Below are 16,328 nucleotides of genomic sequence, written 5' to 3'. Positions count from 1 at the left end.
TTGTGAATTCCTGCTGCTGCAGAGCAGACATGACTACTTACAGGGCAAGTGAACTATAAAAAAAGGAGAGTCATTAAAAAAGAATTTATTCTCAGTTTTTCATATATTATATCAATGTATTCTGTTATGATAATTGTCACAAGCAGAAAATGGCTAATTGTGCGTGCTTTGAAATGCCTTTACAATATATGAACTTCTAATTTATACCACATTAATTAAAATATTGCATTTCTGAAGTTTTTTATTTTCTATATTTTCAAATTTCTGTAAGTTTGTCCAAATACACCAGATAAGATCTGTATTTTTCTACAAATATATCTCCTGAGAGGCAAAACATTTTTGTTACTTTAAATATTTCTAAAATTTTGTAAGGGCTACCCTAAAGACACTTTCTCACTTTTTTTTTTTCATGTGTCCTAAAGGAAAGGATAGTTACATTGTTTTTCAAGAGATGAGGATAGTAACTTCAGACAAAATTCAGCGCACTCGGCTAGATCTTGGATAAATTATTTTTTAGGCTATTTCTACACTGACTCTTGAGAAAAACTTCAAGTGGTCCAAGAATCTCATCATGACTCCATGGCCTCACTACATCCTGTACTACTGTACCCTTTGTGAAGGACATCTTTGCTGTACTTATTTGCAAAGCAGAACCCCTGCAGAAATACAGATACAAATGATTTGTTTCTCCTTCTGAGATTACCTATTTCCCAGGGAAAAATGAAAAAATGTTCTGAGATGATAGGCAAAGAAGTATTGGAATGGGTGCTAGCAGACTTTCTGTTCTCCATATATGCAATATCTAGACATTATTTAAAAAAAAAACCACTATGTAGAATAGCACAAAGAAACAGGTGCGTAAGGACAGCATTGTCTTTGGGACTAAATCTCAGTAGAGTTTCAAGGATGGGACTGGATTCCTGCTATGGGAAGAATAGGAGAAACTTCGCTGCTCATTGCAAAACGCTCCACAGCCATGGTCCTTAGTGTGGTTTTAGAGCACTGAAACAGTCTTTATTCTTCCCTGCCTCAGCTCAAAGGTACCTAGTGTACTTGAGGTTTATTTCAACTTATTCCCATTGTCTCTCATCCTCGCACTATGCAGCATTTTGAATAGCAGAGCACACTGCCAGTTACAATTCGTATGGACAAACAGTTAAATATCCAACCTGCTCACCTTCTTGATGACCTCCTCTTAGGTCTCTGGCTACAAAACCTCGTTACCCACCTGCCGTGCTGGCCTCTTGTCTAATTGCCTGCTTGTACTGCATGTCCTGACTCTCCCTGTCTTGTCTCACATCGGAGTTTATAGACACATTACGGCACAGGACATCTTTTTGTTCTTTGTACAGTATTCAACACAGTGAAAGTCTGGCCCGTTCATGAAGTCCAGAGCACCACAGTTAATACATAATCATAGTTTCTCAGTCTAAATAATTGCTAGGCATTAGCATTTACTGAAAAGTAAGTAGGCAGGTACGTAGCTAGAACAGGTGGTTCTAATCTGAGCTTATTTCTCAAGGCTTTAGCAGATGTTCATCAGCAAAATATACTGTAATAAGGAAAGGTCAAAGCACTCTATCATTAAAAGGGCAACCTTAAAGTAACCAGTTAATGCCTATTAATTAATTAATGACTATTAATTATTTTCATTTTTTTATGTGTTGGTTTTTGTTGGTTTTCTTAGAAGACAAACAGATTTCTATTTAATAAAACAAGAGCCTAAATACTGAATGATAAAGAGCCTAAATACTGAAATGTTATATTAACTGAAAGTAATGAGAAAGGAGGAACCTCACAGGTGTCTGGTGAAGCATCCTCTGGAATCACTTTTCTCTATTTACTGACCACATAAACAGCCTTTGCAAACCAGTCTACTCATTTTGGTGCCTACAGGTGAGGAGTGTGACCAACCCTTTTTTTCACTGATGAAAATGAAATGACAGACTTGAAAATAGACCTGTAAGCACATATTCCTTAAATGAAGTAAAAATTTGGCCTATTCAATTACTAACAGGTGGTTACACAAAAGCTAGTGTGAAAATAGCAAAGCTTTGCAGGAAAGCAGCAGTCTTCATGGTGAGAATCACTGTTTTCCTGACGTCTGAAAGATGTCAGGAATAAGAAAAAGGCCCTGCAAGAGCTGCTGGTTCCACTCCTCTCCACTCAAAAGGAATCACTCTGCCCATTAAAATTCCAGTTTTCTCTTTCCTGGAACTCAAAAGCTTAATCCTAGAGGCTGTTGGGGCACAAGAAATACCAACATTTCAAAATCCTCTATGGGGTATGCAGGGTATCTGAGCATATTTTTAGGATAAGTGTTACAATTTTCAGCCTGCTTCCCTGTTACACATTTTTTGAAGCACAATCACAATATTAGGAAGTCTCCAGTAGGTCTTGTGTTTTATTTACACACAGTCACACACACAGAGAGAAAATAAGATGATACCACTCTCAAAACTAAGCCTTCTTCTCAACCTCCTTTAAGAAGACATACAAAGAGCAAAGAAAAAAATATCAGTGCGGTTGCCAGTTTTACCCTTGAGGATCTAATACATCTTTGTCAAACTTTTCATGACTCTCTTGCAACAGTGAAACAACACATCTCAAAGATTTAAACAAATAATCAGCTGACAGTACAAGCTGATCTGGTGCTTTTTTTAATCCAGTTGACCTTTTTCAAGGCAAAGGCAAAAGAGCAACACTTGACATTTTGCTTAAAATAAAGAAATCATAATTTAGCAACGTTCATCCAACTGTGGTTAGCTCCAGCTTCACGGTTGCTCAGCTCTTTCCAGAAACCAAAGATTTGCAGTCCTCACATGCATTAGAAAGCTTCCTAAGAGAGTTGCTACTAAGTGGTTATATTCAGATCTCTCATTTAACTGTTGACATGTTCCCCTTTGGAGAAAAAAATCCATCACAAAAATTCAGTACGAAAAGAAAACATTGGCAACATTACACATAAATACTTTCAAACAAACTGACATTGGAATGAATTTACTACAGTGCAGTTATGTTCCTTAAATTCACGGTCCTTTTATTAATAAAAGGAAATACTGAAAATCTGAAAGAACTTAGTGGTATGAGATCACAGCCACACTCAGTGTTTCTGAGCAGGTGAGATGTTTAATCGTTTGCCCATACAAATCACAGCTGGCAGAGCACCGTGCTAGTAGATGTATTCAAAGTGAATTTCACTTCGAAATTGATGCTCAACGCCGCCTTTATGCCCTCACACCACCTTGCCTCCTGAGCAGAACCAAGGTGTTGGAACTCAAAAAAGTTATTCTGAGTTAGGGCCAACTCAGAAAAAGGCTTGAAGTCTCTAAAAAAATGCCTGCTGAGAGACAGGGTACATTATTTTGTGTGCAACATGACACTAGTGTGATTATACAGCTGCTGGACCAAGGCCAGTATGCACACAGACAATAGATGATTGCTGGCATGTGAAATACCCTCAGTCTTCTGAAATTAGATTTTCAAATCCCTGATCACCACTAACACTTTTCTTCTACTCCTGACATATACAGAATTCATCTGTCCGACCAATGGGTTCAGAAATGTCCACAGGATCCCAAATAATGCCTCACCAGTACCTTTTACAATGGCATTCATATTGCTGTCGGGTACCAAATTAGCATCACATTTGCTTCTTTGAAGTCTGTATCATACTGGTGATTTGCATTTGTCCTGAGATAAAGCAATACATCCATCTCGGTTTGTACTTCTCAGTTACAGATAACTTATTAACTGACTGCAGAAATTCTTTCACTATTAGTATCTTAGTGCATAATTCTGCACTTAGTGTTGTCGTACAATTCCTGTCAAGTCATTCCACAGACTAAAAATCTTCCATTTCACTATGTAGGATACATCAGTCCTCTGAATCACCAATGAACCCTAAATTCGTGCAATCAAAAAGTTATAATAGCATTTTTTCTGCCATGGTCGTAATGAAAATGCAACTGAAGATTAGTACTGACATGTAATATTACTTTTTTTTTTATTTTTGCCGTTTTATTTTTACTGTATTTTTCCCTTTACTCTTACTTCTCCAATTTTGTTGTGGCACTGTATCAATTACCCCCCTAAGAGCTGAACAGATTTGCTGCATTTTCTTTGTCTGGATTAGCAGATAATGTCTTGGACTAGTATGCCTAACTTCACTATATCCAAGTTATATTTTATCTTACTTTTAAGTGTCTGGTCTTTAATTGTAAAAGTGATGTCTAACTAGCAGGCTACTAGTTGACAAAATCAAAATATATTTAGTATATAAGACATAACTGAACCTATGTTGTGGTACAAAAAGGTTTTGCTGATGTCTAGATGTCTCCCAGCTTTGCTTCAAGGATTCTTTTCTTACTCCATTCCAAAATGCTTTTGAGTAAAAGGCAAACTATATTTTCATATCATGTCACTGTTTCAAAAAGTCATTGTTTCTTTCAGCAAACTGCCTCCCCTTTAGTTCTAATAGGACCTGATAGAGTTCACAACAACACTTCTTTAGAAGAAAGCACTTCTAAAATGAATCCATTGAACAGTTTCTTTTAGACTAACTCTGTCCTAATTTGGATAACTTCTGATTCATTATTTCCTAGGCCAGCAAAATCATTATAAACCGCACTTAGAGAACTACTCTGTTCTCACTGGAAAAGCAGCATTTGCAGTTTATGTGCATGTAGATTAATACCAGAATTTTTTTTTAAAAGTACTATAAAAAAAAGCTGTCAAGAATTGGTCTTACTGATGGTTTCAAGATGACTTTAATTCTGTCCTGCCCAGGAGAATACAGGAGGCATTCACCAGGTGAGAAAATTTACTAAATGGTCTATTTTTAAAAAAAGTTTGCAGCTCCTGCTTAACTCAGACTGGTTGCTCTATGCAATAAACTTTTTTCCTCTATAAGAGAAGTTTCTTCATGCATTATTCTATAAGGACCATATGCTTAAATGGTGGATTTTCTTTTTCCCAGTCTTGTACACATTTTTCATACACGTTCCTGTTCTCTTCTCTTTACCAGTTCATCAAGTCATCCTATAAAATAAGGCTGGATGGTGGTCCTTTAACTCATATTCACTCAACATTCATCAGCTGGATGACATTCCAAAAATCTAAACAATTTCCAACAATGACACCTGTTTAAAATGTATTATACATCAAGGATAAAATCAAATACAAAAAAAGAGGGACTTTACATTGCATATAGTAATTCAGAAAAAGGTTAATGAAGCCAGTCTTTACTGAATACCTGTTATTTCAGTGTTATTTCAGAATGAAATCTTAGCTTATCATGGGTTTTGCTAAAATTGTCTATCATGAGCATGTTGAATAATAGTGAAACTATGAGAGAGAAAAGCAGTAATGCCTTTCACTCTTTCTGCAGTAGTTACTTGGAGGCCACTGAAGATAAATATAAAATAAGAATTTTTTTTTTTTTTTAATATGACTTTTACAAGCTCCCAGACAAGGCCTCATCTGTATTTACCATGAAGACAAGGAGAAAACATCCTTCTCATACTGGTGAAGCACCAGGCTTGCACAATACAGAGGGTTCTTGTGCAGCAAATCTGTGGGTGGAGGAAAAGGGAAGGATTCTTTTCCTAAAGGCTATTAAAACTTCACATGCATTTATTTCACGGAAACATTCAGATCAGCCTACATAACATAATGATGTTCAGCACGAAGATATGTATGCATAGATACCACTCTGCAGTGCTGAAACATGAGAAACTGAATCTACTGCTCCAAAGTCACTCCTAAAAATGGCTGATATTTTACCTAAACTTTCCTGTCTATATAATTTCCAGGTCTTTGGGTTTTATCATTAGCTCTGTAATATTTAGAATCATAGAATTGTTATGGTTGGAAGAGACCTCAAAGACCATCAAGTCCAACATTCTACCCAATGCCACCATGCCCACTAAACCCACTAAACCATGTCTCGAAGCACGACATCTAAATGTTTTTTGAACACCTCCAGGGATGGTGACTCCACCACCTCCCTGGGGAGCCCGTTCCAATGCTTAGCGACTCTAACAGTGAAGAAGTTCTTCCTAATGTCCAGCCTGAACCTCCCCTGGCACCACTTGAGACCGTTTCCTCTTGTCCTATCGCTAGTTACCGGGGAGAAGAGACCAACCCCCACCTTGCTACAACCTCCTTTCAGGTTGCTGTAGAGGGCAATAAGGTCTCCCCTCAGCCTCCTCTTCTCCAGACCAAACAACCCCAGCTCCCTCAGCCGCTCCTCGTAAGACTTGTGCTCCAGGCCATTCACCACCTTTGTTGCTATTCAATTTGATGCTTTCCTAAAAACTCATTACCTCAGTATCATGTGGCTGGTGTTGTTTATCAATGTGTTTATCAATGAATGGGTTGAGAATAGACCTTCCCATATGTCAAATCATGGAACCACAGGAAAACTGGCTGGATGGTGACCTCTGAAGGTCATTCAGTCGACTCAGAGGGTCAGTCCACTGATAAGGTCAGCATGACTTTCTCTAGTTGAACTTTAAAACCCTACAACAGTGGAAATCCCAAACCATTCTGGGCAACAGTTCCAGTTCCGTACTTCTTCCTAGTGAATTATTTTTCCTAATGCTGAATCTGAACGTCCCATGCCACAGTTTTGTGGCCATGTGCCCTTGTCATTATCTGGCACTATCAAGACAGTGGAGGGGAAGAGAATGACATCATCATCTTTTTAACTACCTTTCAAACATTTGCGTACTGCTATTACATTTTCCACTGGTGTCTTCCTCATCTGACTAAATAAACCTAGCTCCTTCAGCCACTCTTTGCAGGACATGTGCTCCAGGCCTCCAACTACCATGGTAACCCGTCTTTGGACCCTCACTAGTTTCTCCACACACCTCGTGAACTGGAGACTCCAAAACTGGATGGAGTATTCTCAGTGTGACTTCACTAGCTCTGAGCAGACAGGCATGATAACTCAATCTGTTAGCCAGATTCCTCCTGATGCAGCCTGGTATGTGCTTTGCCTAATTTCCAAGAGGAGTTCCACTTCCCCTAGTTACTGTCAACCACAAATTTCTTGAAGTTATATTCTGCCTTCCTAAAATTTGAGTGTAATGTTACCTTTTTCTTGCCATCACACTTATCCTCAGTATTTTTTAAAAAATACACTACAATCATGTTTTTCTATTTGAAGTGGGCAACTAATTGAAATACTCTCCAAATGTTTTTGACTGACAATTGTTTGAAAATCCAGTAAAAAAAACCCACTCCAGTGCATTCTTTCACTTCATACTTTTTTTTGCAATTTTATTATGCATTATTCCATATACTTTGATCATCATAAACACAGCTTTAGACACAAGCTACTGTCTTCTGACATCAATTTCTCCTACACATTTAGGAGATATTTAGTTCCAACCTAACAAGTTTTCCTTTGTTTACCTGAACTGCATACTTTCTTCTTTGTTTTGTCTTCAGCTATAGACTGATTTTGGGTCCATTATGTAAGGACTTGAATAGGTAAAGGGAATATTTTATCACAATTTCATAAGTCATTACAGTAATCATGTATTAGAGTATGTTTAGGGTGGTAACTAGGAACACAGAATTCTTCTTTAAGAAGGAAGTAATATACATAGAGGAAGGGATATAAAACTGAATACTGCATTGGCTTGAGTCTGAATAATCAAGTCACTCTGATGGCTTCATAAGTTTGCACAGCTGGTATAACGCATGCCAATGCTATTGCCCAATCAGGATTACATCACAGAAGTTTAGCTGATGATGTCAAAAAGTGCAAATTCTCAAAAAGTGACAAACTTTCTTTATTTGTTTTATATTAGCTCTTTTTAAATTTTTTTTTTAATTAATGCACATACTGAACAAATTTTCAGGGTTTTTTACTTTAACAAAATTACTTTCTTTTTCTGCTCCTTTGTTGTTCGTTATTAAACCAGTGAACCATACTGAGTACACTTTTTTCTTTCCTTCCAGGTATCGGAAGTCTGGAAAAGAATTCAAGCCCCTAGAAGCAGCATAAGAATATTTTATTGCACAGATGTCAAAAATGAAATGTCTGCTTTGGATGTGTATTTTATTTTAGTTTTGGGGTATTGTACTAATTTTTTAAGCTGTGTTTAACTGTGTTTGGTGAATGTACTCAGCTGACAGAAGAGGGTTTAGTATTGGTTGTACTATTTCTACTTGAAAAAAGCTTATGTGCTTTTCCTAATACTCTGCTTGTAGTTCACCTGGCAATACTATGGTGACTTCATTGTCTTTTGTTGGGCTTATCTGCAGTGTAGAATCACTTTTTGCAAAATCTTTAGGCAGACTTTTGCAGCCCACCACATCTACTTGCATCTCATGTGTCTAGTACTTAATTTGGTTTGGTTTTGTTTGACTTCGATTATCAGAACTGCTGTACGGGATCATCCAGTCCATCTCTGACTCATCAGGAGGAGACGCTTCAGGAAGATGCCATAAGAAACAGGAAATGAACCTATTTATAGTGGTGGCCTTCTCAGTGTCCCCTGACTACGTCCCAGAGCTAAATAGTATGTTCTAGGAAAAAAATGATCTTTCATTTGCAAACGGTGCTGGCATGAGCTTTATAAAATATCTACTCTTGTTTACTTTCTTTACTGCACTAATGTAAAACATTTACAATACTGTTTATCTTTGTTCTCTTCTTGCTTCCTCAAGATGCTGTATTTTGTAACTTTTTTTTTTGCCTCTAAAACTGTGGCATGCTGATTTCTCTTGCTACATTTCTTTTCTGTTGTTCCATAAACAAAGTATTCCTCATTATAAGATGGTGGGGGTTTTTTTGCCACCATATCTGCTAGTTTTCTTTGATATTTTATCTCCTTTGCTACTTGAGCCAGCCCCTGCTCCTGTTCTGGTTTGCCTCTGCTATTTTAATTAATGAAGTTTGGTGAATCATGTCTACTCCAGCCAATGCCAGGTTTGGATGTGCACCTGTGCACTCGTTTTTCTGTATGTCCATATTTCTTGTTAAAGGTACCATGGCCTTTTCAACATTTGCACTTGAACTCCTGAATCTTCTCTTACTGTAATCCACCACAAATAAGTTGACTTTTAAAAGTTGTCGTATCAGGCTAGTCAGCCATTTTGCCCAGTTTGGAAAACCACCAGTCAACTCTTACTTCCAGATTTTTCCTGTGTTTATTGGGAAGATGTATTTCACGTGTAACACTTGGTCATTATGTGGGCATGAATCATCCTGGTGTGCTCAAATACAGAACAGGCAAAGACATTTTACCCTTATCTGCATCAACCAAAACAACCACATAAGATCTTTTTGAATACTGTGGTTAATAATGGGATATCTCCCAGTTTTGATTTATTTTTCTCCTGATTTAAAATTTCTGAAAAATGGAGTTTTGATACTGTTGATGGTAACATTTCAGAGCAAGGTTTTGATTCAAAATTACTTATTAAAAAATTTATTTAATTTATTGCTGGGGTTAGGGCATGGTGGGGCTTAGCACAAGGTACAGGAAACTATGACAGGGGTAGCTATCGGGTACCTAATACCTTGTGGTTTGCAGTGTAGATACACCCCAAATTATAAGATAGAGGATTGGGGTGTGCAGCACAGTTTGCTAGAAATATAGTCAAAGAATAATCAAGATTATATACAAAGAAATTCAGCTGCATGGAAAAGCCTGAGAGCAGGTCTGAAGCCTCATCCCAGCCCCTCTGCAAACAATGGGAAGAAATCCACCCACTGCCCTGAACTTTGGATCCATTGAACAGCAAATATGTCACTGATGACGTTAGCTATACAAACCAGAAACACCCCACTAATTGCATGAAAAACACAGCGATCGTTTAGACGAGTATAGCGTATGCAACACGGCTTGTGAAATCCTAACCTTTAGAGAGAAGCATGTAAGACAGCAGCTTATTCTTTCAGTCCTGACCCCAGCAAATATCTTGTGAATAAATCCATGAAGGCAATTGTATGTAAAGAAAAGAAGTAAATGTTCCTCTCAGTTTTGCAAGTGAAAAGATGAGGAGCTGAGGCCATGAACATGAACATGAGAGCACGGAGTATGTTTCTGCAACACAGATGCTGCCTGGGTAGGATAATCAGGAGCATATTGCTGAGGAACTCAAAACATCAGTTACCCCAAACATGTTTCTTATCTGTTTCCTTTCATGCTTTTATAAATTTATTTTTTATTTTGTAAACCAGCTATTGTACCCCCATACGGCACTTTGTATGTTTATTCCTGAAGTTACAGGGAAAGGGTTGCTTTCCCCTCCATGCACTAGAATAGCTCGTACTATAAACTTGTCTCTGATGGGAACTGTTTCCCGCAGGAAGTGGTCGGAAACAATTTGTCCTTAGTAGATGATTTTTCTATCAAGTGCATTTCCTAGGAAATGTATGTCATAAGGTTAAACAACTAAATTGGACAACACACAGTGTCCTTCCAATCTCATGAGTTGAATCCATTTGGATACCCAACACATTTTAACGGGTCACGTTCTGCTTCGTTACATGGTCTGTAGCTCCTGAGCAGTAGGGAAGCAGGTCTCTGTTTCTTGTAAACTATTTCATGTTCTCTTTCCTGTCGGGGAAAAGCTCTTAATGAACACCAAATTGCTTTCCAGCTGAAACAGGCCATGTTGTATAACAGAAATACCCACCAATAAATGGTAAAACCGCCTTTTATTGCAGAAAAATGGCCTCATTCTAACAATCATTATCAATTCTGAGAGCTGATAAAGATATGACGCATGGGAATGAGATGCCAACAGCATGCACTAAAAGACAACCAGTTTCTCTCGAAATCATTATGAAATTGTGTTATCCACATCCTCTCCCATTCTCAAACAGCCAGGCTGAGATTGATGTTTCAAAGGACACCAGAGACAGCTGTCCAGATTGTGGATGAACCTGGCTCTGCAGAGCTTTCAGGCCAGAAGGACCTCACAGCAGGGACCGTGTGCCCCCCGAGAGCAGCCCCTTGTTTTTGGGAGCGTGGTCTGCAAAAGCTTTATAAAGCTATACCAGCTTACAGCACAACTGTAATTTATTCAGTATTCAGTATTTGTAATAACATACTTTTCTTCTATGCAAACAGTTTGCACACTGATATTTTCTCTAAATAAGACAATTTGGTTTATCTGGTTATTTGATGAAAAGCATGTTAAGGAAGTTTACAGAGTCTTCACCTTGCTCCTTCCCTGTTTTTCATTTCATGTTGCATGTCTGGTCACCTGAACCACACGTCAGTTTTTCTGTTTCCTGATTAGATAAATAGTAAATTTAAAACAGGAGAACAATAGATGTGGGCCGGTTATTTAAAATGTGGGGGTGTTCCAGGAAATGTTTTTCAAACTTGTTTTATTGTAGAGATTTACATAGCACTGAAGACAATTACCTATTAAAGCAAACAAACAAATACAAAAACTGTAGTACTGTGAAAGAGCTACTCTATTTTTTTTACTGTTCTCAGAGTAAAAAGGTATCTTTTCCTTTTAAATATTTGATAACTTTATACTTTAAAAAGTAATTTCTAATATCTAGTAATAAAAGGTAGTGGATACTCTCCTGTTACATTTTATGTCTGAAAACTCCAGCTAAGAATAGAAAATGTTTTTTGAAAAACGAAGTGTGAAGTTGTTGAGCTCCTCATAGCTGAAATGAAAAGTTTTTATTTTCTACTGTTTCAGTTTGAGCTCCAGACCTGCACGTTTTAATTTAAAATATTAACCAGGAAGAGATTATATATTTGAAATTTTTGCATCTCCTTTCAATAAAGGAACATTTATTTTATGTTTAAGGTTTTACAGTCTACATTATACATTTTTACATTTTACATTTATTTTTGAGGTTTCATATTTGAGGCTATTCCTAGCTCTCTAGCCCTCTAGGGCTAGGAATAACAAAAATAACAGGTTTCTCCTTTTGATGTGGAAGACCAGTATTGATGTAATTTGAATAGAGATGCTGCAGGCCTATTGACATCTATAGTTATTCCCCAGATATTACCATTACAGCGAGAAGCCAAATGAATTGATCCCAATGCAAAAGAGACAATAGCTATTGGCGAAGCAGTTGCTCATGTTGGTAGAGAGTTAAAGGAAGAATTAGGGCCATAAGGGCAATGTACGCAGTCAGGCATCTCAACGAGTTTGAAATTAAGGCTGTGCTCCACACATGGTGTTGGACAGCAATGATAACAACATAAGGGAAACCAGCCAGTGGAGGGTGAAGCTTGTAGTATTCGGTTACTTATATTTTTTGTTTCCTAGCTCCTCTGAACGATTTCAAACAAAGGTTCTGAATACATATTCCCAGGTGTCTAATTGAGGGTGGAGATGCAACTGGGGGCATGCCTCTGAAAGATTAGAAATGCATCTGCCAATAGTTATTTGATCTTTGTGCACGACCTGCTGCAGCATACAGCCGACAGAAGAGTATAGCTCTTGAGGGTGAAAGTTATTTATGTCAGGCCCTTGAGTATCAAAACAATATATACAGAATTATATATTCTTTCAGTTGAATGAAATTATGGTAGAAATATTTCTGAAATTATAATACTCCCCAAAAAGTTCCAGTAGAAACACAGGAGAATTACATACTACTTCTGCAAGTCTTATTGGCATTTAACTTTTGTATGGACAACCAACGTTGATAAGAGATCAGTCAACAATCAAAGAGTAGCCAATAAAAGAAAAACAAATTACTTCCTAAAGTTCAAAGATTATAGAGTGCATGAATGGAAATGAAACTACATAAGGAGCAATAAATTTAACCAACTGAAAAACTTCACATAGATTGAGAAGAGCAAGTATTTCTGGTATCATCTCACTTTTAGCTGGATCTAAACAAAATCCTAACTTTGGAGTCATTCAGTGGTGCATCCCTAATAGCAGTCATGACTTAACCATTATTCTAGGTATGTTTTTATATCTGTGTTTTCCCTATCACCTGCTATCATACTGGACCACCAGGGCAGTAAATCCCCCCCAGACCTTGTGGGCCTCATATTTTACATGACTAGCTTTCAACATCCTGTTTTACTTCTTGATCCTATTACATGAATTGGTCTCTTAAAACTGGCAACATTACTTAACATAACAATAATTCTATGGCTTTGAACTTCACTTGAACAAAATTAAATTTCAAGCTATATAAAGCAGACTAATATAAAGTCTCTTCTGGCAGTTACACAGACGGGTCAACATTCTGGCCAAGAATGGTAATTTTCACAGAGTACTCATATCCCTCTTCCCTAAATATGCACTGGCAATAAAGTAATTTTATTTTAAAACAAATATCCATGCATATTACAGAGCTCTGGCACTGTTTTACCTCTGCCAAAAAATCTCAATTATAATGAATTATCCTTTTGAAAACTTTGTATCCCAGATAGATTTATGTAACACAAACGCAGATCGGATTCTAGTAATAATTCTTTGTACAGAGACAGTAAGGAAGGATATATGAAAATGTATATGTATACATACACACATGTAACCACACATTTGTGCTTTATATCAGTGCATTAAGTTTCACTATAGAGCTGCAGTAGTTACAGCTGTAGTGCTAAAACTCCTGTGGGGATTTTCCTGTACTCTGAGATTTTGCAGGGGGAGAGGAAAGGTAGGGAATGTGCTTTGGTAGTACTACCAGTCTGGCAGAACTGTGGCACCCTCACTGCAAAAAAGCAATTTTATGTCTATGCTGTAGACAGTTACTATAGCAATTGAATTGTATTATCTATTCATCTAACTTCACAAAAAAAAAACAACAGCAAACACAAAACCAAAAACATAACTAATCTGAGCCAATATATACAGAATAGTTAAATGACAACATATGCTGAATAATTAAATATATTACAAGGACAATAAGAATTTTTTTTTCTCAATTTAAAAAAAAAAATATGTCTGAGATGTAAGTTTTTAAAGTATTAGATTGCTGCTTATGGAAAATCCCATCTTTTGAATTCAAATATAAAGCATATCTGGTTTGTGAAAATATACGTTTTTAATTAATTTTTATTTGACAAGTTGTAAAGATTTTTAATATTGGAAAATAATACCTGGTGTAACAGATATTTCTGTTACAGAAATGGCAGAGCAATTTGCACATAACAGACTTGGATATATAGTTTTTTAATTCCTCTTAATTTCACCGTTTCCAGTCGTCAGAGGCAATTTCCCATCCGTGATGTACCAACCTCAATTCTGCAATGTGCAGTATGGCATTGAATGCAGTGTAAAGCAGTACTGATTCCAGCGGAAGCACTTACATGTGTAAAATTTTTCAAAGGGCTATTTGCATTTTTTATAACTAATAGTCAACATCTCGTCTATATTTGATTTTTTTCAATGAAAAGGTCCTTGCTTTACCAATATGTATGCTGTAGGAGAAAAGCTAAGCCTCAAGGCTCCCCTCACATAACAGAAAACAATTCAATATTAGGGTTACACAATTTTAAATCTTTGTTGGTGGGACTTTTTTTATTAGAGTTAACAGATACTGAAAACTGAAATACTTACTGGTTTTGCAAAGGCTGCAGATATTTCTGTTTTACTGGTATAATTATCTCAGTAGCACATTACATACAGAAGCAAGCAATTCTCTTTCCCAGTGTATTAGCTATGAAATTAAATCCACACAATTATACCGCTATTGTTTCAAAACAATGCATCCCTTGCTTTAATATGCACTCTATATGTTAATTTGAGAAATAAACAGAATACATAATCAATACTTCCACCATGTCACAATGTCTTTTGGGATGCTGTTTAGCTGGTGAAGACAAAATATTGGAGCGGTGGAGATGACCCCCAGCTCCGCAAGAGGACCGAAGGAAAAGGCACCAGTTCTTACCTGCAGACTGTTGAAGATGATGAAGAAGACTAACATCCAGAGGTGCCGGTAAGCCATGTGCAGTCCTCCCCACAGCCAGGTGATGGAAATCAGGGCAAAGAGATACAAGACCAAGGGGATCTCTGAAAAACAGAAACACAGCATTTCAGCTCGTACGCCCTGGGGAAAACACTTTTTAAAGCATTATCAACATAGGACCCAGTTTCGCCAACTGTGGTCAACCTTGGAGTTCATTCTCCGGTGATGGGTAGCCCTTCTTCTGCCCCAGCTGGGTGGGGGTCCAAGGCCTTGCGGGACCTGCCATGGGTCCAGGAGACCAGTAGAAGGGCATGGCCAGCTGAAGGACTGGGAGGTGGGGGGTCAGGGGGGCACAGCCCAGCTCAGCAAACCAGGTATGAGGGCTTTGCAAGTGGGAAGAGCACACTCGGAGTCAGAAAATGTGCTGACCTTGGGGGAAGCAGAGGAGAGCTCTTGGCAAGCTCTGGAAATTTTGGGAAGAAGCGGATTTCCAAGAATTGAGAGGAAAAGGAAAAGAACAAAAGCATTACCAATACAAAAACTGTGATGGCTCCGGCAAATTATAGAAATTGTAAGAATATATCTTATAAGAATATATGAGCTTATTCTCTGATTTGTTGTTACTTTCACTTGCAAGCTGAACTTGAGAAGGCATCTGAAGCTATAAAAATTTAACTGACAATCTCCACTCAGTTTAGGAGCCCCTCAAAGACAGACTTTGCACCAGTCAACTTCATTCACCTTCAAAAATATGTCCAGAATCCATCCTTATGCACACACACATATAGCTGCATTTTATGTTCCCTACTGTATTTACAGCATGAAAGACTTAAGGAATGCTGGCAGGAAGATGTCTGTGTGGACAAAGTTTGCAAAAAGGAAGGCAGAAGTTACCTTTCACCCCAACCCACTGCTGTTGCTGACAGCCAGGTCCATCACGCTGGCTCCCTGTGTTGACCATATTCACGGAAGACTTCAAAGTCCATGTTTGCCCAGGTCTGCATACTGCAGGGGCAGAGGTGCTCGGCCAGGCATTGCCCCTCTCCACATTAGTCACGCAGCATCAGCAAAGACTGAGGATATGCTTTTGACGGGCATCATTCCAGAAACAGTAGTTTGGGAGCACATTAGGCATTTTGTTTAATGTTGTACAAATAACAAGTGCCTTCTAAATGCTGGCAATAGTCAAAGTCAAGACTATCTTAGAATCATAGAATCATTATGTTTGGAAGAGACCTCAAAGATCATCAAGTCCAACCGTATTCATCAAGTCCAACTGTATACCTTCAAGCGAGGCAAGCAGTAGTTGCTTCAGGTTATAACTATTTGGCAGAAATGCATGTGTATATTTTTATAAACAAGGAAATTATCTGAAGCAAAACACAATGTGACCAGGTACTATATTCCTAAAATTTCCCCTATTAAAGCCTAATAACGCTCAGTAAAA

At 37.7% G+C, this 16,328-nt stretch overlaps 1 protein-coding gene across 1 annotated transcript in view; it reads right to left on the bottom strand.

The window, feature by feature from the left end:
* LOC104166705 (G-protein coupled receptor 98-like) overlaps positions 1–15,842 on the bottom strand; it is a 40,889-nt gene extending 25,047 nt beyond the window's left edge. The window contains exons 1-2 of the mRNA XM_009706727.1: positions 15,776–15,842; positions 14,864–14,985 (exon numbers count right to left, since the gene is read on the bottom strand). Coding sequence (XP_009705029.1) covers positions 14,864–14,985; positions 15,776–15,842 — 189 coding nt within the window. The remainder of the gene's footprint in view (positions 1–14,863; positions 14,986–15,775) is intronic.
* Positions 15,843–16,328: the final 486 nt, after the last annotated feature.

Source organism: Cariama cristata, unplaced genomic scaffold (genome assembly GCF_000690535.1).
Source record: "Cariama cristata isolate BGI_N322 unplaced genomic scaffold, ASM69053v1 scaffold21008, whole genome shotgun sequence".
Taxonomy (NCBI): Eukaryota; Metazoa; Chordata; class Aves; order Cariamiformes; family Cariamidae; genus Cariama; species Cariama cristata.
This window is presented reverse-complemented; position numbering and strand designations above follow the sequence as displayed.